We start from the raw sequence: 27,985 nt of genomic DNA, 5'->3' as shown, positions 1-27,985 counted from the left end.
GCGTTTGGCCGAGGAGACAGCGTGAAAAATATTTGCAGCTGTGGCACGTGTGCCCCGTGGAGTGGGGTGAATGCCATCTCTAATGAGAAAGGAATCACGCTGCCAAAACAGATTGAAATTGTCAATGAATCCCAAGTTGTGTGAAGAGCATACTGACTGTAGCCATGTATTAAGATTGAGCAGCCTACTAAAACGCTCCACCCCTCGGCGAATAGAGGGGATCGGCCCGGAGATAAAAACAGATTTATTGCATTCCTGAAGTACTTTAAAGAGACTGGCGAAATCTTGCTTCAACACCTCAGACTGTCTGTATGCTACGGTCGCCCGGAAGTGCAAGACACCATAGCATTTCACAAAACGCTACAGCATTTCAGAAAACGCCGCAGCATTTCAGAAAACGCCGCAGCATTTCACAAAACGCCGCAGCATTTCACAAAACGCCACAGCATTTCACATTGGACGGAAAGGGTATTCCTTTGGGAGAACACTTCTTGTTTGTGATTGGACAGAGCCAGCCAGAGAAGCACTGCTGTGATTGATTGTTTTTGCTGCCAGTCAAGAAATGACGCTTCGTGATTGGTCAACGCCCGACAGCGCAATATGTCCCAACGTGGTCCCAACACATCAGCCGTTAGCACACACTCAGAGCTCACAGCTCCTATGATCTGTTCAGAAACTGGACAAAAGTTAAACATGTAAAAACCACAGACTGTCTATGTCATCGCGAATACAGTCGCTGCTTTATTTATGTCTGTATGATGTTGTTGTGAGTGTGTACGGAGCAGCTACAGGTTAGTTTTAGCCTAATGGATCTTATTCCATTCAGAAAACACGCATTTGAAAAGCTTTTCGCCTGCCGTCTTGTCTGCAGACTTGTCAAAACGTTAATTCATGGTTTTTACTAACCGTTATCAGTATGTAGTTACTTCGGCATCACTTTGAAACGTGTATGTTCATGTTGTTGTAGTTGGTATCTCCCATAGGATTTACATGGAGATACGTCCCGCCCCCTCTCCAGCGCGTCTTGTTTGAATGACAGGAGCAAACACAGCTGACAGCCGTGGTGAAACTCGGAGAGACAGCAAGCGCATTTCGTGGCATCTGCGGGCAGTGGCAAGTACTTCCGGCATCTGCCACGGAGGCCGCTACTCCGTGGTATCTGTGGCAAGTATATGCCACAGATGTGGTATCTGTGGCAAGTATATGCCACAGATGCCACAACTTGCCGTGGCAAGTATATGCCACAACTTATATATGCCACAACTTGCCGTGGCAAGTATATGCCACAACTTGCCGTGGCAAGTAAATGCCACAAGTTAAGAGTTAAGAGAAGGTTTACGGTAGCTGCCACTCGCCTTACGTGGCAAATGCTGATATTTAAACCCGTATTTATCGCGTAAAATGTCGGTGTTTTGGCATGACTTTATCGGACTGATCTGTACACAAGACTGATGATCTGTTACTGATGGTCCGATCATATTTTTCAAAAAGATTAAACATTATATGTTCTATAGATTTTACTTGGAGAACGTGGTTTGTTAAAATAAATAAACGTGCTATTTTTATGATAATACTCAAGATATATTATTAGTAAGTTGACATAAAGATCTAACATTGTTGACCAGAGGTGGGAAATAGGCTAACTTGTATACTCAAGTACTGTACTTGTGATTTAGAAATAGCCTACACTTTAGTTGAGTATGTAAATGGTATGTTACGTAGTAGGCTACTTACCCCACTACAATTCAGAGGTAAATTGTGTAATTGTAGCCTACTCCCCTACATTTATTTAATACGCTACCTTTAGTTACTCACTACAGATTCTGATTAATGATGATACATATAATCAAGTCTTAAATCAGACTTTATAGTTACTCCTGGAGTAAATTCACAAGATACCCTACTACAGTATACAAAGTCATTAAAACTAGCTGCACCTTTACCAGCTTTGAGAACACTTTCATGATCAATCATTATAATGAAAACATGTAATATGCACTTTAAGTATATTGTTATGCTAATCATTTTGCGCTTTTACTTGAGTAACATTTTAATGCATGACTTTTACTTGTAACAGAGTTTTCCAACATTTAGGTTGGCTACTTCTACTTTTACTTCACACTAGAACCGCCAGGGGTCGCTGTATAGCCTACCTAAAACCACCAACGTGTCAAATGAACGAATGCATTGATTTTCAAGGTACAATGTTATTTTATTTATCATACTAGAACACAATGAGTGTTGCCACTACTCGCCGTGGCGTGTGCCTTGGCATTTGTGGCATCTCCCACAGAGGCCACTACTCTGTGGCATCTGTGGCAAGTATATGCCACAGATGCCACAACTTGCCGTGGCAAGTATATGCCACAACTTGCCGTGGCAAGTAAATGCCACAGATGCCACAACTTGCCGTGGCAAGCATATGCAACAACTTGCCGTGGCATTTGCGCATGCTGAACGGGAGTTGCCACAAGATGCCAGAGTTAAGAGAAGTTTTACGGTAGCTGCCACTCGCCTTCCGTGGCAAATGCTGATATTTAAACTCGTATTTATCGTGTAAAATGTAGCTGTTTAGGCATGACTTTATCGGACTCATCTGTACACAGGACTGATGTGCGATCTCTATTTTTCAAAAAGATAATAAATTATCATTTATATTCAATTTTACTTGGAATAGCCTACGTGGTTTGCTAAAATAAACAAACGTGCTCTATCTATGATAGTAGGCTAAACATAGGCCTATATTGTAATAAAAAAAGAAATATTGGCAAGTGAGCGTTGCAACGCAAGCCCTTGGCAATTGTCGCTTCTTGAGGGGAGTTTACACTGCTTGCTACGATAACCAGGTGTATTGTTACTCGTAAAGACAAATAATTAAAAAATAAATATCTGTATTGACACAGCAATGTGTACAATGGTGTTATTAGACTTGGCTACAGACTTAGGGTAGCTGTAACTGATTGCAGTTTCCACTGCTAGTGAGATGTTAAGATTTATATTTTATAAATGAGGCAAAGGACAGTTATATTTGATTGTACACATGTATAAATGTGTTATTTTAAATCCAGGCATATGTCATTAATTTGTATTATTTTCGTTGTTAATAAACAGATTAATGTCATTGTATCTGTTTTGTTGTTTAATATTTTAATTCTGGTTGAACATTTTTATTTAAATGCTTCAGATTATTCGTATTTAGATATTGATATCAGTGAGTCTAAACAAACCATGTTATTCCGTTAAGACAATCATGACAGTATATTAAAAATCAAGACACAATGCATGCTTTTTTATACACCCTTTTATTGCGTTTTGAAACTGGGGAACAATTTATATTGTTCGAGTTCTTGAGTCATGCCAAAACAGCGACATTTTACGCGATAAATACGGGTTTAAATATCAGCATTTGCCACGGAAGGCGAGTGGCAGCTACCATAAACCTTCTCTTAACTTGTGGCATTTACTTGCCACAGCAAGTTGTGGCATGGTTGTGGCATATACTTGCCACGGCAAGTTGTGGCATATACTTGCCACGGCAAGTTGTGGCATCTGTGGCATATACTTGCCACAGATACTGTTAGAAATTAAAATCAATGTTGATATGGCGTAATTTGAATTAAATACACTATTTGATTTAAATCAGTTTTATTCTGAAAAACCGGAAGTTCTCACTATTAGCTTAACACTTTTATTCTGAAAATTCGTCACTTCCGGTTAGCATTTAGCATCTGGCGGAATCATACGATTTCAAACCTTGAACCAAGGTGAAATGACATGTGATGTTGTACACTGAGCACACTGGGATTATCACTCATTTATTGACGCTGAATAATGTGTAGCAGGGGAAGTTTAAATAACCACAGATGCCAGAATGATGCAATTTAGCTACAGAAAAAGGCAGGAATTGCATTGGACCCGCCCCCCGACAACGCCGGCCAATAGGAGAAGACCTCAGATGACAACAGGAAGAGCAAGCCAAGAATTGATCTCTTCGACCCCCTGACCTGAACTGACCGGTCGGATGTGGAGAGCGCCTCCACTCGCACATTTCATTTTGTACACCACCGCATATTTTGTGTAATTAAATGCTGTTAACTTTTATAAGCTTCCCTTGACTCTTTTCAGTCTCTCTTGCCTTCAGGGTTCTAGAATTGCTTTCAATACCACGGAGTAGCGGCCTCTGTGGCAGATGCCGGAAGTACTTGCCACTGCCTGCAGATGCCACGAAATGAGCCAGGCCCTACTGGAAACTCGAGCGATTAGAGTGATGCCAATATTGGGTAGTCTACCATAGTATTTACATGGAGATAAGCCCCTTAAAAACCATGAATTAATAAAGCATTAATTCTGTGTTTACTCCTGTCATTCAAACAAGACGCTGGAGAGGGGGCGAGGTCGGATCCATCAGGCTAATCCAGGGGTCGGCAATCCCTGGCACGCGTGCCAGCATTGGCACGCGGCACCGTAACCAGGAATAAGTGGAATAAGTGTGCAAAATATTTAAATTGTATTTTTGGATCCTGACCGAGCCAGAGCGCGTCTCCCCGTTACCTGCGGAAGGAAGCCATGCACGCAACGCAGCCCCGCTCTCTTTATAGGTGAATTTCTGCCGCTTTCCTCAGTGGTGCAGTGCTGATCGTTTCACCACGGAGGAAAGCACTTCACTAATTGCAGTACCCATAAGGAGCTGTACAAATGCTGCAGTTTTTGCGTGGCTGTGAATTTAATTGAAAGCCCAGTGGCGATCTGTTAATCTCTTATCGAAATAATATGCTTCAAAGGGGCGGACTGGCCATCTTGTGGGTTGAACTTTCCTGTCCGCTCCCAGACCGTAGTCGAGGAGGGCAGAAGCAACAAGCTTCAGGTTCAATAACCCACTTTAGCTTAAATGACTGGAGAGACGCGAGCTCTTCTTGGGAGGCCGTTGCATTTATTTAGCTGTTCTTCTGTTTCACAAAATACATCACAGACCTCTGTTTTTCTGCTGCCTCGTTTCACTTCCAGAAACATACACACGTTCCCTCACTGTCGCTCTACCATCCACACACACACACATGCACAAGCCACACCCCTCTCTCTCTTAAAGGGACAGCGATCTCATCTCACTCTGCATGACCCTAATATCATAACGTGTGCTCTGGAGAATCACAGAACAGACGATCGTCCTTATTATTATGCCGTTTAAACCAATTATTTAAATGTGTTTGTTAAATTCGGCATCATGTAAGTTGCGCTGACAGGTCCACACACTTCTTCCCCGCAGCGAGGCTCCCGCGCCCTCCTGCTGATAGTTGACGAGCGTCAAGCTCCTCAACCCCCCCCCCCCCCCCCCCCCCCGTTGATAATTCTCGATCGTTGGCACGCTGATAACATTTTTTTTTTAAATGGCACTTTATATCAAAAAGGTTGCAGACCCCTGGACTAAACTAACCTGTCGCTTCTCCGTCCACACTCACAACAACGTCATACAGAAATAAATAAAGCAGCGACTGTATTCACCATGACATAGACAGTCTGTGTTTTGTATATGTTTAACTTTTGTCCAGTTTCTGAACAGATAGGAGGAGCTGTGAGCTCTGAGTGTGTGCTAACAGCTAACGATGTGTGTTGTGTGCTAACGATGATGTGTCGGGCCAATCACGAAGCGTCATTTCTTGACTGGCAGCAAAAACAACCGCAGTGCTTCTCTGGCTGGCTCTGTCCAATCACAAACAAGAAGTGTTCTCCCTAACGAATACCCTTTCCGTCCAATGTGAAATGCTGTGGTGTTTTGTGAAATGCTGTGGCGTTTTGTGAGATGCTGCTGTGTTTTCTGAAGTGCTGTGCCGTTTTCTGAAATGCTGCAGCGTTTTCTGAAATGCTGTGGTGTTTTGTAAAATGCTGTGGCGTTTTGTGAAATGCTGTAGCGTTTTCTGAAACGCTGTTGTGTTTTCTGAAATGCTGTGGTGTCTTGCACTTCAGGGCCACCATAGTATGCAGTGTTGTTGGGGCCGATGTGGATGACAAAGTTTCTGGCTAGAGGATACTTACCTAGAAGTGACGGAACTTGTGCGACCAGGTCCAAAACTCTTGCACCCTTTCTTGTTTAAATAGACTTCTCTGTTTCATTTATTCTACTCTGTATAATTGTTCTGTAGTTATTGTAGCTAAAACGGCGATTTCTGAGAGATTTTAAAATCTCAGATCTGCTCAACTCCAGGCGTAACTCAGGTCTCAGTGAGTCACGCCCCTCAAGTGTGCATTACAATAGGTAGGAAGACTCTGCTGATTGCGTGAAGTGCAAAACGCTTCCCAGCTGAAAAACATTTTAAATAGCGCATTTCAAATCAGAATAACTCAGTGTGCTTCCAGACTCGGTGAGGACACTATCGATACTGACTCAGCAATCACTGTAAGTTATATTCTTGTTTAAATAGACTTCTCTGTTTCATTTATTCTACTCTGTATAATTGTTCTGTAGTTATTGTAGCTAAAACGGCGATTTCTGAGAGATTTTAAAATCTCAGATCTGCTCAACTCCAGGCGTAACTCAGGTCTCAGTGAGTCACGCCCCTCAAGTGTGCATTACAATAGGTAGGAAGACTCTGCTGTCGCCCATCAGCAGAAAATAGTTAACTAATTACAGGGGCGTGCCCCCAAAGCTGTGAGAACTGAGCAATCAGGTATCCATCTTAGGTTGCGTTTTCCTGGAGCGTCAGCTTCAGCGTCAGCCAGACGAAGACTGACAAAGACATTAAGAGTCCTGTGGGAGTAAGACTGACAAAGACATTAAGAGTCCTGTGGGAGTCACGTGGGAGGCAAAGAGGAGGCAAATCCTACTCTGATTGCGCCAAGTATCGCTGGTGTTATTTAGTTTTATTCAATTCTCTTGGGTTCTCTAGCCCCTCATGCTATAATCATGTGTATTTTCTGCATTCCTGTTCATGTGTCTTCTCGCAATTATCACTGGCCCCGTGTTTCTCCTAATCGATCTCACCGGCCTGCTCTCGTCTATCCCACATGCTCCACTGAGATCCAACATCTCGTTTCAGGGGGCCTGTGGAACTGCCAGTCAGCTGTCCCTAAGGCTGACTTCATCTCTGGCTACGCTTCCCTGCAGTCTCTGGATTTCCTTGCTCTCACGGAGACCTGGATCACTCCATCCAACACATCCACCCCAGCAGCTCTCTCCACAGCATATTCCTTCTCCCATACACCCAGACCCTCTGGCAGAGGAGGTGGCACTGGTCTCCTGCTCTCTCCCAAATGGAGCTTTTCCCTCTTCAAGCTACCTAATTTCACTCCTTCCACCTTTGAATTCCATGCCGTCACAGTAACCCATCCTATACAATTAACCATTGTTGTTCTCTACCGTCCACCAGGCGCCTTGGGGGACTTCTTGGAGGAGTTAGATAATCTCCTCTCACACATCCCTGAAACTGGCCCTCCCGCCCCGCTGTACTTCTCGGAGATGTCAACCTCCAGACAGGGAAGATATCTGAACTAACATCTCTGTTAACCACCTTTGCTTTCTCACTGTCTCCATCCCCACCAACTCATAAAGCTGGCAATGTCCTTGATCTCATATTCTCAAGGAACTGCTCTACTTCTAACCTCTCTGTAAACCCGCTCCACACATCCGATCACTTCTTCATTTCATTCTCTCTACCCCTTTCCAAACATAACAACCTAATCTCTTCTAACTCTGCTCCTGTCCGCCGTAACCTCCGTTCCCTCTCCCCCTCTACCTTTGCCTCATCGGTGCTCTCAGCCCTCCCTTCCTCTGACTCGTTCCAACTCCTGCCTCCAAACACTGCTGCAAAAACTCTCCTCTCGACTCTCTCATCCTCTCTGGACTTTCTCTGTCCTCTCACATCGCGGCCGGCTCGTCAGTCCCCTCCTGCTCCCTGGCTAAATGATGCACTGCGTGCTAATAGAACCATCCTTCGGGCAGCAGAGCGGAAATGGTGGAAATCCAAACACCATGACGACCTCCTAACCTATCAGGCTCTCCTCTCCTCTTTCTCTGCTTCCATCTCTCAGGCAAAAAGCACTTTCTTTCAAGATAAGATCCAATCTTCCTATTCCAATCCCAAAAAACTATTTTCTATCTTCTCCACCCTCTTGGACCCCCCCAAAGCACCTCCCCCCTCCTCCCTTCTGTCAAGCGACTTTGTTAACCATTTTGAAAAAAAGGTTGATGATATTCGCTCTTCTTTTTCTGACTCACCTTTACTCACCGCTGGGTCACCAGACCCTCCCTTCACCCACACAGTGACCTCCTTCACCTCTGGGTCACCAGACCCTCCCTTCACCCACACACTGACCTCCTTCTCCCCTCTCTCTCCAAGTGAGGTTCTTACCCTCGTTACCTCTGCCCGTCCTACCACCTGTTCTCTGGACCCTATCCCCTCAAACCTCCTTCAGACTATCGCTCCTGATATTCTACCATTTCTCACCCATTTCATCAACACTTCTCTAACTTCTGGTCACTTTCCAAACAGTCTCAAGGAGGCAAGAGTAAACCCTCTCCTTAAGAAACCCACTCTCAACCCGTCTGATGTTATTAACTACAGGCCCGTCTCTCTCCTCCCGTTCCTGTCTAAAACACTTGAACGCGCTGTCTTTAAACAACTCTCCTCTTATCTCCATCAGAACAACCTTCTGGATCCGCACCAGTCTGGTTTCAAGGCAGGTCACTCAACAGAAACTGCTCTCCTTGCTGTCTCTGACAAACTGCACACTGCTAAAGCAGCCTCCCTCTCCTCTGTCATCATCCTTCTGGACCTGTCTGCTGCATTCGACACGGTGAACCATCGGATCCTCCTTCGCACTGTCCAAGAACTTGGAGTTTCAGGCACTGCACTTTCCCTCCTCACCTCATACCTCAACGACCGCACCTACAGGGTTACTTGGAGAGGGTCCGAGTCCGACCCGTGTCAATTAACTACAGGGGTCCCTCAGGGCTCGGTTCTTGGTCCCCTCCTCTTCTCCCTGTACACAAACTCGCTCGGGTCTGTCATTAGCCCGCATGGTTTTTCATACCACTGCTACGCTGACGACACCCAACTAATTCTGTCCTTTCCCCGCTCAGAGACCCAGGTCGTCGCACGCATCTCTGCTTGCCTAGCAGACATCTCTCGGTGGATGTCTGCTCATCACCTCAAGCTCAACCTTGACAAGACTGAACTGCTCTTCCTTCCGGGAAAAGATTGTCCCACTCTTGACCTAACAATCAACATCGGCACCTCTGTTGTTTCCCCGACTCAGACTGCAAGGAATCTGGGTGTGGTCCTAGATAACAAACTGTCCTTCACTGCAAACATCGCTGCTACAACCCGCTGCTGCAGATACACGCTTTACAACATCAGGAGGATACGTCCCCAGCTGACCCAGACATCAGCGCAGATTCTGGTCCAGGCTCTCGTCATCTCACGCCTAGACTACTGCAACTCCCTCCTGGCTGGTCTACCTGCATGTGCCATCCGACCTCTGCAGCTCATCCAGAATGCAGCGGCTCGTCTGGTCTTCAACCTTCCCAAATTCTCCCACACCACACCGCTCCTCCGCTCCCTTCACTGGCTTCCAGTAACTGCTAGAATCCACTTCAAGACACTGGTACTTGCGTACCATGCTGCGAATGGATCTGGCCCTTCCTACATCCAGGACATGGTTAAACCGTACACCCCAGCACGTGCACTCCGCTCTGCATCAGCCAAACAGCTCGCTGCACCCGCACTGCGAGGGGGACCCAAGTTCCCGTCAGCAAAAACACGTGGGTTTGCTATCCTGGCTCCAAAATGGTGGAATGAGCTCACCATTGAAATCAGGACAGCAGATAGCTTACACATTTTCCGACGCAAACTGAAAACTCATCTCTTTAGACTCCACTTCGAGCGATAGAATTACTAACAAAGCACTTATATACTAATAAAGGGCTGGCTTTCTAAATGCCAGTTGAGTAGCACTTGAAATGTTTGGCTCTATGAAACCTGATGTACTTATATGATTCTGTTTTCTTAAAGGTTGTATCTTCCTGGTCGAATGCACTTATTGTAAGTCGCTTTGGATAAAAGCGTCAGCTAAATGCAATGTAATGTAATGTAATGTAATGCACCCGGGAAACAATATGTTGCAGCAGTTTGTGATTAAATATTCCTGACAATGGAGTCATCAATAATCAGTGAAGCAGGAGGCAATGGCATGGGGGTCTTGGTCGGGTTTGTGGATACCGGACGAGCAGATGACGTTATGCAGTTGTATCGTGGTGAGGGGGCGTTTCGTATGGAGCCTTCGCTCTCCAGCCCGGATGTCTAGACCCGGTCGCCTGTTGTAGCGGGGCGAGGGGTGAACTGGACGGAGCCTGGACGTGAGAAGGGGGTAAGTCTCCGAGAGCTGCGGTCAGCAGGGCGTCCAGAGGCTCTGGACGCAGCCATGCAGACTGGAGGCAGCGATGGCAGGGGAACACTGGACCTCGGCGACGTAGAGCCTGGACGTGAGAAGGGGGTGTGTCGCCGAGAGCGGCGGTCAGCAGGACGCTCGGAGGCTCTGGACGCAGTCGTGCAGAGTGGGGACGGCATGGGAACACCGGACCTCGGCAACATAGAAGGAGGGCGAAGACCGGCGAGTGGAGAGAAGTCCTCTTCGTCAAGGATGGAGAATTGATTTGTCAGCTGGAGGGCCTGCGGTGGAGTGGGACGGCATGTGAGTTTCCCACAGTGTTTTCCCCGGCGGGCATCCATCCATGGTTCATTCTCGGAGTGGAGCTAACCGGGGCCTTGGGCTTAGCTCCCAGCACGGTCCAGTGGTCCGATCAGGCAGCGACGCCCATCCATGCGACAGTGGAGTCCAGTTCCCCGGCAGTTGTTGTGGCAATGGGGCCCATGGTGATCAGCGAGTCCAGCGAGGCAGTTGTTGTGGCAGCGGGGCCCATGGTGATCAGCGAGTCCAGCATCTCTTCGTCGTCTCGGATGTGGTGCAACACGGATATTCTACCCTCCAACTCAGAGATCTTCTGGCTTAGGCGGAGGCAGCCGTTGCATCCCGCGGTTGAGGTGAGTGGAGGCATGGTGGTAGCATGTAGCATGTCTATAGATAGAGCTATCAAATTATATCTATAGAGCTGTACACCTACTCTTCTCTACTAATACACAAGTCATATTGAGCAATCACGTTGTCCCCAGCACTGATGTTCAGATCTTGTGTGACAGCACATGTGTGTGTTTTTTTTGTGTGAGTTATGGTTATGTTTCCCTTGATACTCCACTCTTGCACCTTCATGGATTGTTCCCTCCTGTGTATTCCCTTCTCTTACGGTTTTATCCACAACCTATGTCCTGCTGGCCTCAACCATCTGCCCTCTGCTGTATTTACATCAGCTCTGAGCAGCTATCAGCTATCAAAATAATTCAGTTAAAAGTCAAACAAGGACAACAGTGATCCTTCCAGATTAATTTACTAAACTTTAATGTAACTGACACAATGCAAGGTTTTGCTGCAGAGCAATTTTAACTTGTTTAAAATTGGTTAACAGAAATGTTACAATGACTTCGCTAACAGCTGTAGGAGTGAAGAGTCTTCAGGAGTATTATGGGATTGTCATACGCTGCGCATGACCCACCAGCAATAAACACTTGTGTCAGTCTTGTCCCCCCCCCCCCCAACTCTACAACAGAGCTGTTGGTTGCAAAGTTAGCCAACCCATTATGCCAAGATGGTCACATTGAATAGAAATATACAGGAATTACAAACATGCCCTTAAAACTTGTATCTTCAAGCTAGCTTTCTGTTGGTAAACTCCTAAATGTTTTATATGTTTGTATGAAATGTGTCTTCTCGCATTTAGAGAAAGCTTTATTTTTTCTCTAAGAAGTGGATCATTTTTTTCTTCATTATAAGTGGTGCAGTCATGGCGTATTTTTGTAAGCCGACCCGGAAGTTACCATCGCAAAGCCTCCCTCGACAAATAGCAAAGGGATTTTCTAATATTGCAGAAAATTAAATCTGTGGCAAAAACATGTTAATTAAACATTTTGTTCAAAATAAACAAGATTTCTTAAGTCTATATGGAGTCGCCAAAACTGAAAAGCTAACGTTGAAGTTAGCTAGTGTTAAAACATTTTTTTTAAATAACTACATCATGGTCATATGATTTCACGTTCAGATATAATTGCCAATTTCATGATACAAAGAAGCTATGAACATTTACGATTGGGCTATTTACTGATGTACTTAATGTTGTGGAACAAAACGAGGGGTTACGTGTTGTAACTCTAGTTCTATAAGCACAGGCGGAGCCCTCTACTGGACTCTATGGGTACTACTCTCATCAATGATACGCGAGCGTTCAAACGCTGAAGTTGTATAAATGTAGCCGGCCAATCAGGAAGAGCCTACCTGAATGCGCGCGCCGGCTCACTATAAGGCAACAACACCTCCTGACTGTCATCCTATACCCTCTTCAGCGAGCGGCATAGGGAAGACAGGGCCCCTAGGTAGAGGGCTCCGTCTGTGTAAGCCCATAGCTCCACCCTGCAGGTGCCAGCGCAAGTGACTACATACTGCGCACCACGTTTGCCAGGTCCCTAAGGAGCATGGGAAAACCTAAGTGGACTATGTCCTCCACACTCAGACGCTTACCTCGTGTAGAGAGTGCACGGACCTCAGTGGGGAAGGCTCTCCCCACCTGCCTATGGGGCTTACTGTGCACCATGTTTCCCAGGTCCCTAAGGGGCATGGGAAAATGTAAGTGTATTATGTCCCAGGGGGTCAGATACAGCTTACCGACCCACAGCCCCACTCTTTTCACCAGCATGGGGTATGGGACTGCTCTTCTTCCAATTGACCGCAAACCCCCAACTTGGTTAGGTGTAAGATCAATTGGTCTGTGTGGAACATCTTCCCATTCCCTGGCACTGGCCATGACTATGAGGTCGTTGAGATCAAATAAAACCCTCATGCCATGGTCGCGAAGCAGCTGAAGCACTGTGGCCACACATTTGCTGAACGTGCGTTCCCCTGGAAGGCAAAACGCAAATACTTCTTATGTTTTGGCTTTCTAGCAATTTCGACATGAAAGTAAGCGTCCTTCAGGTCGATGGTTGTGAATCAAACGCCCGGCTGCACCAGTTCCAGTAACTGCAGGAATCCCAACCACTTTGTCCTGTAACAGGCTGTGGTGGTTCCCGCTCTTGCTGCCTGGATAGTCTGAATAACCTTGTCAGACAGCCCACCCCTTCTCAGCCTGTCCATCTCAGGAGCCAAGCCTGGAGCCCAGAGTGGGTAACGCCCCTATTGCACCCGCCTTGTGAGACAGCGCCCCCAGAACTGAGGAACTGTCCAGGGCTGGCCCACCATAATTTGTGTCACTTCTGCGCACCACGGCGCCGAGCGGCGACCTGGGGCCACCAGAAAGACCGACAACTGTTACCGTCTCACCCTCTCCAGGAGTGGGGGAATGAGACGCAGCGGTGGAAAGGCGTAGAGCAGCTATCTTGGCCATGGCTCATATGCAAACGTGTCCACCCCCAAGGGTGGATTGTTCTGCAGAGCCAGGGAGAACCACCATTCGTCTGGCAGGGGCCCGCCTCTGGACATGAGGCCGGCCCCACTGTTCTCCAGTCCCGGAATGTGGGGGGCCTTTAGAGATAAAAACATTCTGAGGCCCACAACCACAGGTTACTCGCTGCGCTCAACAAGGCGGCGGAGCTGACTCCATCCTGCCTGTTGATGTAAGCCACTGTGGTGCGGTTGTCGCTCCTCACCAGCACATGTTTTCCCTGTAGTAAGGGTTTGAAGTGATATAGGACCAGTACTACTGCCTGTAGCTCGAGAAGGTTGATGTGCCGGGCAGAGGTCGAGTTAACCGAATATTTAACAAAGCCGGAAAAATCTGAAAGCAATCCGTCATTTTGACCGATTAGAACAAACTCGGAACAGCGCCAAAGTTTCCCCGCAGCGAGGCTCAAGTGTTATGCCGTGTTATGCATGCCCTCCAAAAAGGAAATGATAACGTTTCCAAACCTAACTTTGCCGTACAAATCATTGACATCCCTGTGAGTTTTGGCTTGACTCTGCGCGCTCCCGTGAGGTGCAGTGGGCATGCATAACACGGCGCACCCCCCCCCCCCCCCCCCCCCGTTGACAGTTCACGAGCATGCTGTCACCCCCCCCCCCCCCCCTCCCTCGTCAGAGTTGTGTAAAGGCCGATGGGTCATTCTCAATTTGACGATCCTGTCCGCAAAAATTACGGGCAGCGGAAAAGTCTAGCGCAACCTCTGGTGCCGGGTATCTGTCAGAGGCAAGCCACCATCTATAGCTGTCTCTAGGCAGGTCCCTCCCCTTCAGCAAATGCTTTGGGGACCCCCAGTATCGGAGTTTTTCCTCTACTGAAGGGGGGGATGGTCACCAGATGTTGTTTATGCCTCTTGGGATCTAAACGAAGGCTGGCAAACCACCTCTGTAGGTGACGCATGGTACACCTCTCACTCGATGGGGGCATACTCCTCTCCCTCGATGGGGGCGTACACCTCGCTCTTGATGGGGGCGTACACTGAACGTGCGTGGGGACAGGGAGTAGCCAAACAGTAGTCTGTGGACCTCCTAGGCCAGGGGTTCCCAAACTTTTCAGCCCGCGTCCCCCAAAATAACAGTGCCAGAGACTGGCGACCCCCTGTCTAGGGGGGTGGGGGGGGGGGGTGCTAGTGAATTAATTTGTTTGTAAAGTTTGTTTGTTTGTTTTGACAAAACAGAGCCTCGTTGTGGAGAAATTATAGTCCGCCCCTGACAATGTCTATGCAAACGTTATTATTGATTATAATTGTAAAAAAAAAAATATAAACAAAATTAAACAATCTTTTTTAATTAATTTTTTTATAATTTTTTTCATTTTTATTTTGTAATCATCTCTCGCGATCCCCCGTGGGGTCACGACCCCCACTTTGGGAACCCCTGTCCTAGGCTATCCCCTGGAAAGCACAACGTAAATAATTCCTGTGTTTTGGAGCAATTTCAACATGAAAGTAAGCGTCCTTCAGGTCGATGGTTCTGAACCAATCGTCCGGCTGCACCAGTTCCAGGCGAAGTCACCTTCTAATTCTTCAGCAAGCAGAGCCATAACCTGCACGGCTGGGATGGCGAATGTTGGTGGGGTCGCCTCGGGCTATATCCTGGTCTCCCACGTCCACCACCTCGAGCTCGTTTTCGGCGTGGTCTAGTCCCAGGAACTCGAACCAGTGCTGGTTGGGATTGGCGCCCGCTATTAAGCTGGGCATCAGGTATAGGCCCGGGTTTCCTGCAGTGGCGACTCCATTCACTTGCCTGGAGGTAAGATACTTTTTACTTGTTTCGAATGCTATTCTCAGGTGTTGTCCCGCTCGCTGAAGAGAAAAGGATGACAGTCAGCAGGTGTAGCTGCCTTATACAGGACTGTCTCAGAAAATTAGAATATTGTGATAAAGTTCTTTATTTTCTGTAATGCAATTAAAAAAACAAAAATGTCATACATTCTGGATTCATTACAAATCAACTGAAATATTGCAAGCCTTTTATTATTTTAATATTGCTGATTATGGCATACAGCTTAAGAAAACTCAAATATCCTATCTCTAAATATTAGAATATCATGAAAAAGTATACTAGTAGGGTGTTCAACGAATCACTTGAATCGTCTAATTAACTCAAAACACCTGCAAGGGTTTCCTGAGCCTTGAAAAACACTCAGCTTGGTTCAGTAAACTAAATCACAAGTATGGGGAAGACTGCTGATCTGACTGCTGTCCAGAGGACCGTCATTGACACCCTCCATCAGGAGGGTAAGACACAAAAAGAAATTTCTCAAAGAGCAAGCTGTTCACAGAGTGCAGTTTCAAAGCACATCCACAAAAAGTCTGTTGGAAGGGGGAAATGTGGCAGGAAACGCTGCACAACCAAGAGAGATGACCGCAGCCTTAACAGCATTGTGAAGAAGAGTCGCTTCCAGAATTTGGGGGAGCTTCAAAGACAGTGGACTGAAGCTGGAGTCCAGGTATCAAAAGTCACTGTTCACAGACGTGTCCGGGAAATGGGCTACAATAGCCGTATTCCCATGGTCAAGCCACTTCTGAACTCAAGACAACGGAAGAGGCGTCTGACTTGGGCTAAGGAAAAGAAGCACTGGACAGTTGCACAGTGGTCCAAAGTCCTCTTTTCAGACGAAAGCAAGTTTTGTATTTCATTTGGAAGTCAAGGCGCCAGAGTCTGGAGAAAGGCTGGAGAGGAGCAAAATCCAAGTTGCTTGAAATCCAGTGTGAAGTTCCCACAGTCAGCGATGGTTTGGGGAGCCATGTCAGCTGCTGGTGTTGGTCCACTGTGTTTCATCAAGCCCAGAGTAAATGCAGCTGTGTACCAAGAGATTTTAGAGCACTACATGCTTCCGTCTGCTGAAAAGCTCTATGGAGATGAGGAATTCATTTTCCAGCATGATCTGGCACCTGCCCACAGTGCCAAAACCACCAGTAACTGGTGTACTGACCATGGCATTACTGTCCTCGATTGGCCTGCAAATTCCCCTGACCTGAACCCCATAGAGAATATGTGGGGTATTGTGAAGAAGAAGCTGAAAGACACCAGACCCAACAATGCTAATGAGCTAAAGGCCGCTATTGAAGCATCCTGGGCATCCATAACACCTCAGCAATGCCACAGGCTGATTGCCTCCATGCCACGCCGCATTGATGCAGTAATCCGTGCAAAAGGATTCCCAACCAAGTACTGAGTGCATTAATGGACATTTTCAAATGTTTGATTGTGTTTTGCTGTTATAAATCTTTTTTTTTTACTTGGTCTGAGGAACTATTCTAATTTTTTGAGATAGGATTTTTGAGTTTTCTTAAGCTGTATGCCATAATCAGCAATATTAAAATAATAAAAGGCTTGCAATATTTCAGTTGATTTGTAATGAATCCAGAATGTAGGAAATTTTTGTTTTTTTAATTGCATTACAGAAAATAAAGAACTTTATCACAATATTCTAATTTTCTGAGACAGTCCTGTATGTGAGCCTGCGCGCGCATTCAGGTAGGCTCTCCCTGATTGGCCGGCTACATTTATACAACTTCAGTGTGTGAACGCTCGCGTATCATTGATGAGAGTAGTACCCATAGAGTCCAGTAGAGGGCGGAGCCTGTGTGAGATAGAACTTGAAAATCACTTAACCTTGTGTTCACCAAAGACCTTATTTTAGGCCTATAACCATAACACAGTCGAAGTGACCGCAGACTTCTGGACGAGGGAAACAGAGGTGGTAAAATGCAAACCAATTCTGGGTTTTAGGATTTAGGTTTTAGAACAGCGCCTTTCAATGCAGTTGCGATCAAAGCTCAAAGCTTCTTTCAAGACCAGTCAATGTTGTTGAGAGACCAGAGGGAATAGTATTATTCATGTCTAAATATCCCCCCACGTACCAAGGCTCCAGTGTCACCCACAAACCAAATTCTGAGAACCTGATATACGACGTACGTACAAGTTTGATTCCCATTTGATACAGCGAAACTCATAGCAGGCCAAATCAAGCACATTCATGTTTGTACTCAGTGGTTCAATTGGGCCGGGGCTGTCCGGGCACATAGGACGATGCTCTGACGTCATCACCCTCGCAAATTTGTCATATGTTTACAAAAAACGATATGTTAAAACCTTTCTCATTCTTAATATAGACTATATTTAGGGTCGATTTGTGTTGACTTTACTTTAAAATAGTAGATCAGTGTGACCAATATAGTTTTTTCGGCTTAGTGAATGAGCCCCCCCACATATGTAATCCCAATTTAAACCCTGCTTGTACTACCATACATATCAAAAGCTATACATACATTTGATGTGATCGTACCCTTTTAGTTATTTTATTTCTCTCTATGTATTTCTTTCTAGCTGTAATGGAATACACGTAGGTTTATTGCCACATTATGAAGTCCCTGGCCTATATTCAAGACAATCTGGAAGCTGGTGTTACAGCTCTTTCCTTCTGCCATGACTTTGGCAAAGTGCTGACTTGGACTTCATACTCAGAAAGAAGGCTTTAATATCCGCCTCTGGTCAGCTAGTTCGTTTGATACATGGAATAACCTTTAAACATAGACTCTTACATAACAACATAGGTTTTCCACCTACTCAACATGCCGTTAAATAAAGCAGGGTTGTAGCTTAAAACAAAAGAAAAGGAGAGCAGAATGATTCTAACATTGTTTATTGTCCCAGACTGGATAATCAAAATTTTATAAAACTGATGTTGCCTAAAAAAGTTGACCTATTTGACTAGTAAACATTAGGACGTAAAGAAACTTGACAAACATTTCTTCTTTTGTAAGAGAAACCTAGCATTGCTCCCTTGCCTTGTTCTATATATAGTTTTGTTGGACATTGTTATTTTACCATGAACACCAATCTGAAGATTCTTGCTCTTACAATTTGTATGATTGATCTTTACCGTTCAGTCTGACAGCCATACAGTTAGGAGGATGATCAACGTAGGGAGATAAAAGTTCAACATTCACCGGCAGCCTCATCAAGTGTCCACCGGCAGATCTGATCGAACAAATTCGCTTTTGGGACTTTGTTGTGATTATTTCATCTACAGACAGAGCCAAAAACAAACTCAACCTCGTAAACCTCATTGCGCTCAGTAAAAAGACACTTGGCGAAATGCTTTTTCTTGAGGTGAAAAAGGCACTATGTGTACATAGGCCCTAATAAACTAACTAGCACCTACACGGTTTTCCTAAATTACAAAAACTCACTTATCTCCAGTGGTTTCGAGCCAAACATACTGTACATAGTTTTTGTTTTACACACATTCTAGATATATGTCTCCTTTCTTCACTTGAAGGTAAATGTAATTTAATCTGTGAATTATCTGTCTATAGGAGACATTTCTGACCACCTGCACAGCATCCTTACAGCTGTTACTTCGGTCATGATACTCTCAGAAAGATGTAATGAAATCTATCATGAGTCAGTCAGAATTCCTTGCTTTTTAAAGAAAGATTATATGCAACAGTGAGTTAGAGAGGATTGATTTGAAATATTAACTGTGAGGCTGCCACAGAAGTATTTCTTCTGTAGTACTTGAACGTATTACTTATACGTATATGACCAGTCCTCCTACTACTGCTATTTATAATGCTAGAGGATTAACAGTGAACATACTGTATTCTGACTCGGTTTGGCCTGCCCAGGAACAGCAGATACACATTACTTTAAAGCTCTGGTGCAGTGCATCAACTGGTGACATTTATGTTTGAAACTATCCATGGCTGCTTTTACAAATGATGAAATACTAAAATAAAATGAAGCAGCAACAGCTTCCAAACCTTTATGTGGATACAGGACAAATTATTGTTTCGTAAGTCTGTGCATTGCATTAAATTAAATATTTCATGTATGCTTCATTTCAAAGTTCCCTTTCCGAACCTTTAAGGATGCCTCTTAGGATATTCTAAAACCAAGACCATCATTCATTTTATGTATATGCATGTATTTATTGTTAATATTACTGTGTTTCATGCTCTTTCTTGATATTTTTAATGGACCAATCCAATTTGCACTTTTAGAATGACTGCCACTTTTAGATTTTAAGATGCATACTTGTTGTGTATTGTGTGTGAACTTCATGTTGTGCTGCGTATGGTGAGAAAGACACATTTCCATACATTTAATGGCAATAAAGTCATTTGGTAGAAAAATAAATACAAGCAAAAGGTATTCAAAGTTAACATAGTTTAATTTCAGAAAGCAAAAACTCAAAAACAGCTCAGCTGTGTGGTTAGTTGTGCAGCATTGAAAAATATAAACAATACTAAACAATCCTTACCTGCAGGGTGGAGAGGAGGACCTCCAAGCCACTGGACGAGCTCAGGGGGGCTGTCATAGCTGCTCGACCTCGTTCTGTACCGCACACACAGACAGCCAGACAGACAGACAAATAGACTGTTAGACAAACACACAGACGGAGTGGTCGTAAAAAGACAGGACAGGAGAAGTCGGACAGACGGAAATAGCGGAGGCACTCAGAGGGAGGAAATCCAAAGTGCGTCCTCACCACTGTGTATCCAGAGTCACACACGCACATGAAACTCAGAGCATCAGTCTTGTCGTCATTTCCATTTCACACTAAGACAGACGCACACACGCAGCATTACTGCTTTGTCTCAGGAGAGAGAGAGAGGCACAGAGACTCCCCCTGACTTAACCTGGCTTTGAGTAACATCCAGAGCAGGGTGCGTGTGTGTGTTTGTGTGTGTGTGTTTCTCACTGTTGTATATTTTGTTTGTGTACAGTTTTTTAAATGTTTTCTAGGGATTGTGTCTTTTTTTTAAAGGTCACCTATTATGCAAATCCACTTTTTCATGTCTCTTCTACATCAACATGTGTCCCCTCTGTGGAAAGAGATTCTAAAAGTGTCATTTTTCGTTCACCTAAATCTCCTCCTAGAGCACCATTGTGTTATTTTTAACCAAATATCTCACAGAGGGGCGTGGGGAGTGGCTCAGTATTTTCATCTAAAGTAAAAGACAGAGAATCAGCACTTTAGGAGGGGCCTATGGGATGCTGCAATAATCTGTTTGGTATTTCAAGCCAAACACTTCAGAGACATGTTTTGTATCTGAGACCTATCATATATTGATGAAAAACAGTATAATAGGGGACCTTTAACATCTTGCTGCACATTATACCAAATAGAATAGAAATACAATAGGATGCATCCTATTGTAACAAAAAGCAAAGTTTCTTTCCATGTTCCATAACACTATTAGACACATTTACAACAATAAAAGTGGTTAAATGTATGGGTATTTGTGTCTAAGTGCGTGCCTGCGCAAGTGTAACCCTATCCCCTCTAGGATAAAGCGCTCCAGAAAGCATTTGTGCTGCAGTGTTGAGAAGGCAGCCACTATAAAAAGGCCTTGAGAAGGCCAACTGGCAGCTGCAGGACACACAACAATCAGTGCTAGACTTCCACCAACAAGGTTTTTGATGGCTGAAAAACAATTAACCATGAACTTAGACGATGGTAATGAACAAGTTTGTATGAGAATATTTTTTGTGATTGTTATAGATAGCACAGACACGTCAGGTGAAAATACCTTTATGAGAAGCTTGAATTAACACCTACTGTATATCTGTATCACAATAATTATCCAACGTTCTGCAATTCCTCTACTGTATAGAGAACCGCAGTGACGCGTCGTAAAACCCGGAAGTAAACTTCTTCCGGTTCCTTCGTGAAAAACCAATGCAAATTCTCCATAGGATTTTGGAAAATAGCTCGAAATAAGGTCTGTGGTTGACACACATTTAAGAGAGGGATCACGTTTTGTTCAGCCGGATAATCTCCACATGTCAACCCTACTTTTATAATTTTTGAATCATAAATCTAGTCACCAAAAGCGAAATGCTAACGTTATGCTATAAACGAACTACAAGCCAGTGCAGCAGCAGGGTCGCACGACTTCAACGTCACGCCAACTTAAGATCGTTTCAACTGACTTGCACTGAAACTGCACTTTGAACACTTTAAATATATTAACATTTTAAACTGTATACCCCGGTTATCTAGGCCCTTTTTGTTTTGTTTAATGTATACCACGTTTATCTAGGCCCTTTTTGTTTTGTTTTATGTATACACTGTGGGAAACGATATTTCGATATTTCTGGATGTATAACACATGTAGAATTTTTGACAATAAAGCTGACTTTGACTTTCGCGCGCTTGCATATTTTAACAAAGCTTTTCATTTTAGCCACACTGAATTTAACTAGAAGTCATGGCTGTGTCAATTACCAGTCTGATATCGTTTTACAAAGATGACAAGAGTGTAGATAGGAGAGAACCACTACAAGTCAGGACACGTAACAGTGCAGCCTAGATGAAGGTGTGCTTACCGGTGTTGTCAGGGCTAGCATGAGGGACAAGGTTTATAGTGTCGGTGAGTAGTGATAGCAAGAGTACCGTTAACCTAGAGTTAATTTATTCACATTAATTCCCATCAACAAATCAATTTTATGTGTCACATTAAATCTTTATTAGGCAAGGCAAGTTTATTTATATAGCACTTTTCAACACAAGGCAATTCAAAGTGCTTTACAAAAAATGAAAGACATTAAGAAAATGGCATTTAAAATCAGTCATTAAAAAGAAAAGCTAATAAAAGAAACATTAAAAGAAAAAATACATGGATAAAAGTTACAGTGCAGTCTAAGATATGAATAGTTAAATTAAAAGCAGCGTCAAAAAGTTGCAGCGGACCTGCAAGTTTCTGGGAGTTTGTTCCAGATATTTGGAGCATAATAACTGAACGCTGCTTCTCCATGTTTAGTTCTGACTCTGGGGACAGAAAGCTGACCAGTCCCTGAAGACCTGAGAGATCTGGATGGTTCATAATTTAGCAGGAGGTCAGAAATGTATTTTGGGCCTAAACCATTCAGTGCTTTATAAACGAGCAGCAGTATTTTGAAATCTATTCTTTGACACACAGGAAGCGAGTGTAAAGACTTCAGAACAGGAGCGATGTGATCCACTTTTGAAACCAATAACTAATTGAACCCGCTGACAAGAGAGCCCACCTCCTAAGATCGTGACTGGCTGAGGGACAGACTCGGGGGCAGGTTTTCAGGAATTTCTTGGCTTCTCTCCCCCGAGCCAGAAGAGGAACACTACAGCTTGGAAACACTTACTGTTCCTGAAATTATCATATCTGTTGGGAATCAGGGACCTGAGGCAATTGTGGCAAGCATGGCATTGTCTGAAGAGCAACAGAGGGCAATTCAGGTGGCTACCACTGGTCAGCGAACCAACCCAAACTGGCATCTGTTCAGGAAAGGAAGGTTGACTGCCAGCAACTTTGGAGCTGTCCTGAGGTCAAAGCGTGTGACTGCTTCCTTTATTGCCAGGGTGCTAGGGCAACAACAGGCCCTTGATGGTGTTTTGTCTGTACAGTGGGGGACTATGAATGAATATGAGGGCGTCAGGGCATTCACCACTGCAACCCAGATGCAGGTCCATGAGTCAGATTTGTGGCTCTCGCTATCAGGATTGTTGGGGGCATCTCCAGATGGTCTGGTAGGGTCTTCCGCTGTGCTGGAGGTAAAGTGTCCCTACGGAGCCAGGGAAGTGACAATTAGTGAAGCGTTGTAAATCAAGGGCTTCTGTGTCAGTAAGGAAGGAGAAACATTCAGCCTGCGTGAGGAACATCCTTACTGGCACCAAGTGTGAGGTCAGCTTCACCTCACTGCAAGGAAGAAGAAATAAAAAAAATGTGAATTGTTTTTAATTTACATTTACTCGCCTTTGCAATGTTGTGGTTGTTAGAGTGTTAGGTTTCCTGTCAGCTCATCTGTTGGGAAGATATAAAATATTAGTTTCATGGAAGTCACACCGTCACATATAAGAGCATTAAGACATACAGTACATAGGCTAAAACAAAACATCTAAAGATATAACCTTGCAATTTGATAAGTCTCGTGAACATTTTCACTATTTTGACATTTTTATAGATGAAAATTGAACTAAAGAAATAAATGGTAGATTAATCCATATTGAAAATAGGTGTCAGCTGCTACACTAATTATAGTTATATTTCTTAATTAATTAAGATAAGATATTACTGTATTGATCCCAATTTGGGAAATGTTTGTGTTGCAGCAGCATAACAAGAAAAACAAAATATAAGTTATTATATATACAAAAGTATGTGAGGGATGGAATATTAAATTGAATATAAATGTAAAATGTACATGTGATTTTACGTCCAAGAGAAGCTATGGAGCAGAGAGTTCTCTGCCAGCCAGAGGCGATTTGTTATTAGTTCAACATGTCAAACTGATTTCCCTGACTACAATCTTTAGTTACATGGTGAAACGTCATGCTGCTTGTACTAATTAGACTTATCATATAAGCCACACAGGTTTTAATAGGATGTATTCATTATCTTTACCTATGTTGCGGTCTTTTCAGCAGTGCATCTCTAAAACGGCGATACAGTCATTACCAAACATTTACATTTCACCGTGACATGGACAAAAATGTAACGTCAGCTTACCTCATGGCACGAATCCAAACTCTCCTTTGGAAAACATTGCCTGGGAAACGATAGAACAAGCACGTTTCATGGGAAGACCTGTGGCTGCAACCCGGAGCAAAGCAACAAACCATTGCGTAGCTAACTAGTAGCGCTAGCTTTAGCTAACGTTAGCTAATGAAACGAACTGCCGAGTAAAATTGGAAAACACTGGTAATTAATTATTCTATAATTTGTAAAACTACGGGGTTAAAAACGACAATTTCAAAAATACAGATTCTAATGGTCAGATATAGATATACAGATACTAAAGATAGGCAGGTACTTGCTTTCAAGCAGAACGCAGGGCGAAACAAACTTAGCGGGAGTGTTTACGTGTTCGGCGTAATGACGTACAACGGCCTCAACAATTTCTGTAGTCCTATTCAGCCACTCGGTAACAACCATCGTTTTTCAGACACCGAAACTCTTCAAAAATCCCCAGTGGGGTCACTGCTGATGTATTTAATGTCGTAGAACAAAACGTGATATATCTCTTAAATTTGTGTCAACCACAGACCTTATTTCGAGCTATTTTCCAAAACCCTATGAAAAGAATGCATTGCTTTTTGAGGAAGGAACCGGAAGTGCTAAAAATGCTAACTTACTTCCGGGTTTTTGGACGCGTCACTGCGGTTCTCTATATGGAAACAGAAAATAATGATACATTTAAAAATACAATTTAAAAGAGTTCAACTTCAAATGCTTACCCGCGTCTTAGCATGAGAGCGCTAACAATGTGTATTGTTCCATCTTATTTATTCAAATCCAGTTGAACTGTACACTTCACTGCCAATGTAGCAATTTCCAGCACCGCAGGAGCTAACAGAAGCTAACTGCTATATGCTATAAGCTAATGACCTAAAAAATCATCCCGGTTCCTAAGAAAAACAAGGCGTGCTCCCTCAAAAACCATGGGCCAATCACTCTAACATCTTTAGTCATCTTTCTATCAACATTTATTTAACAACCAACCTAAAAACTAACCAGTTTGTTTACCATGCTAGCAGGGATGGTGGATGATCCTAAACCAACCCAGTCTCACGGTATTTCGTGTTATAGTCACAACATTTAATCGATTGATTCGTGTTCACCAACACGATTTTCCCCTTTTTTTCATGTCACACAGAACGATTTTAAAAGCAATGTATTTCTATTGGTAGTAACTGCAGCACGTGTTTTTGTCCGTTCGGGTCTTGGAAGACCGGAAGCTGTGGGGTTCTTAAAAACATGTTCTTACTCAATATCAAGCCACGATTATTGTTTTTATTTTAAATCGTATAATGTCTGACTTTTTTTGTCGTCTGTAAGGAAAATAAATGGGGCTCAGAGCCTCAGAATAATGAAATCTGTATTTTTTTAAATCTTTTTTTCCTTCTAATTTGTTATTCTTTTCTAAATAGCACACTGTTATTTACTCACCAATAACACACAATTATCCTTGTTTTTATTTATTTTTTTGATTCCATAATCTCTGGCTTCTTTGGCGTCCATCAGGAACTGAATTTCAAAATAAAAATAACCGGAAACAGACGTAGACCTATAAGGGACATTTCGAGCATCACTGCGATACACAGCCACTGAACTGATTACCCAAGATCCTCAGCTATGGTTTAAGCTCGCTGATTGGATGTTTTAGCCGCAATGCATGTAGGGATATGGTGTTAATGCAACAGGAAATCCGAAAAACTTTTTTTTTTAAAGAAAATAATCCTTTATTCCGAGTTTTCTTGCTTTTCTCTTTAGAAGTCATCACATAACGGCATTGTAATACAAGGTTCGGCTGCATTACATATTACAGATCTGCCATACTGTAGTTCTTTATTTATAGAGCCCTGATGAGAAGACCTTTGGAAAAACTGGAAGAAATGCTGCCGAAACTGAATACTTGACGTGGATCATAAATATATCAACAATTAAACAACATCTTCAATTTCTTTTCACACAATACGTCTCCTTGCAGTATCAAGACTAATTCGGCTGACTTTTACATTAGATCTAATTCGTAGATAGGTTATATTTACACCATAACGGTGCACAGCTGATATAAAAGGACTTGAAGTTTTTAAAGATATTACTGATTTTCTTTGAATATAAGAATGTAAATACTGAGTCTGAAATAGTATAGCAATATGCTGTAAAAGTATGTGAAAACATGAATAAAACTACACATCTTCAGATGTTGTACATACATAAGTGTCCTACACTAATAATACACAGTTATTATGGCTGTGTGTACCTTGTGTGCACCACCTAGTGGTTAAAGCACGTTATTGAATTATTGTTTTTATGAGTTATATTTGATGAAACAAATATTAAGAGTACATACTTTCGTAGGGGGAAAGTAGAAGGTCTGTGATAGAAATATAGAATATAAAAAATCAAGAAGATACTGTAAGTGATCTCTACAATAAAACAGTTTAGTTCAGGATGTACAAAGATATTAATGGGAGGAGGTGCAAAACAGAAAAACAAATTAAGCTTTATTTAAATATTAAATAATACTTTAGATTAAGGTCTTCTTTTAAATAAGAAAAAAGCTTTGGGGGTATCAAAAGATAAATATTAAGCCTGACAAATTACTCAACGTCTAATATATTGCTTTCCTGCAATGTTAACTATGTTGAAGCACTTATTTTAACTGATATTATACACATTAATTATACTGTTATGTACTGTATGTAGATAGTATAAGAAATGTGCAGAATATGACAGTTTAAGGGTGGAGGTATATACACATATTGATAGATGTCTTGTAATGCACTGTTGAGGAACCTCAGCTGCGACCCAAGTTTTTCATTCATTGCATAACTACACCATAGTTGTGTATATGATATGTCAATAAACCTTAGAAAATCTTGAAATCTTGAAAGGAATGTGCAAAATAGCCATTATACAGTCTTTAATTAACTATTAGTAGAGAATAACGAGTAATGAATATACTTTATTACTCGTTTCCATTCATGTGAATTGCAGATAAATGTTTAGTCTTCTCAAGCACCAACTATCAAATATCTGTCCTGATTGTTGGCACTTGACAATCACCTTCCCTGAATTTTACTCAGGTGTAACTAAAGTCTGATTTAAGGGTTGTTTATATTTCACATCATTAATCAGAGTCTGCAAAGTAACTCAAATAAATGTAGTGGAGTAAAAATACCAGGTTAACCTCTAAATTGTAATGGAGTAGAATTACAAAGTAACAATGAGCTGTCATGTGGGTATATATTAATGCTGCACATTATAGACACAAGCGATTTTCACCCATTTATTAATTATATGTTTTACATTTGATAACACCAATGTGTTTAATACTGGCAACTTCTAATTGTGGGAAAAACGAAAACGTTCAGTAGAGACGTCCCATAGAACATTTTTGCGAAACACAATAGCCAGCATGTGTAGTTCTGGGGGGGCGTTCGATTCCAGTTTTGGATAGTCTGGCGTGGTTTCGTTCCATTTCAAACAGCTGTTTGACGCTCGGCGTAACCTTGGTGCATTGCCACCTCAATATCCAATCCCAGAGCTTGAAGATTAATCACAGGGACAGTAGTCCTAAACGATAGCTGGGGATTATGGGTAGTGTAGTGTCTTTGAAATAAACAGCTGATAGATCTACAGGAATCTGATATAGCGGATATTTGTTCAAATCCATATGTCACGGATAGGATCATATTCTCTGCTAAATAAGAGACATGTAATCATTTACAAAACATCACCATGTTTTTATTTAACAAAATAATGTTGTTTAATCCACGTAGGTTTTTGTTTAATCCACGATGGTACAAAACCATCGCTATGTTTTTTTGTCAGGAAATGCAGACCGGCTCAAACTAACGATCTTTAATCATCATCCTCACGATCATTTAATGTATCATATGTTCGCGAATTGAAAAGAATGCACTAATACATGT

General features: G+C 43.1%; 1 protein-coding gene and 1 long non-coding RNA gene across 4 annotated transcripts in view; one reads left to right on the top strand and one right to left on the bottom strand.

Moving 5' to 3' along the window:
• Positions 1–27,985, bottom strand: part of agbl1 (AGBL carboxypeptidase 1) — a 181,334-nt gene that overhangs the window by 130,700 nt on the left and 22,649 nt on the right. For 2 of the 3 annotated variants that reach the window (XM_079684749.1, XM_079684750.1), the window contains exon 2: positions 19,826–19,899. In XM_079684749.1, coding sequence (XP_079540875.1) covers positions 19,826–19,899 — 74 coding nt within the window. Of the gene's footprint in view, positions 1–19,825; positions 19,900–20,053; positions 20,116–27,985 lie in introns of those variants that run through there. The other variant, XM_079684751.1, reaches the window with a different exon arrangement.
• The window catches only part of LOC307041399, a 91,281-nt gene that overhangs the window by 41,322 nt on the left and 21,974 nt on the right, over positions 1–27,985 (top strand). The window lies entirely within an intron of this gene.

The sequence above is a fragment of the Notothenia rossii genome (genome assembly GCF_949606895.1).
Source record: "Notothenia rossii genome assembly, chromosome: 5".
Taxonomy (NCBI): domain Eukaryota; kingdom Metazoa; phylum Chordata; class Actinopteri; order Perciformes; family Nototheniidae; genus Notothenia; species Notothenia rossii.
Note: the sequence above shows the minus strand (reverse complement) of the source record. Positions and strands in the feature narration are given on the sequence as shown.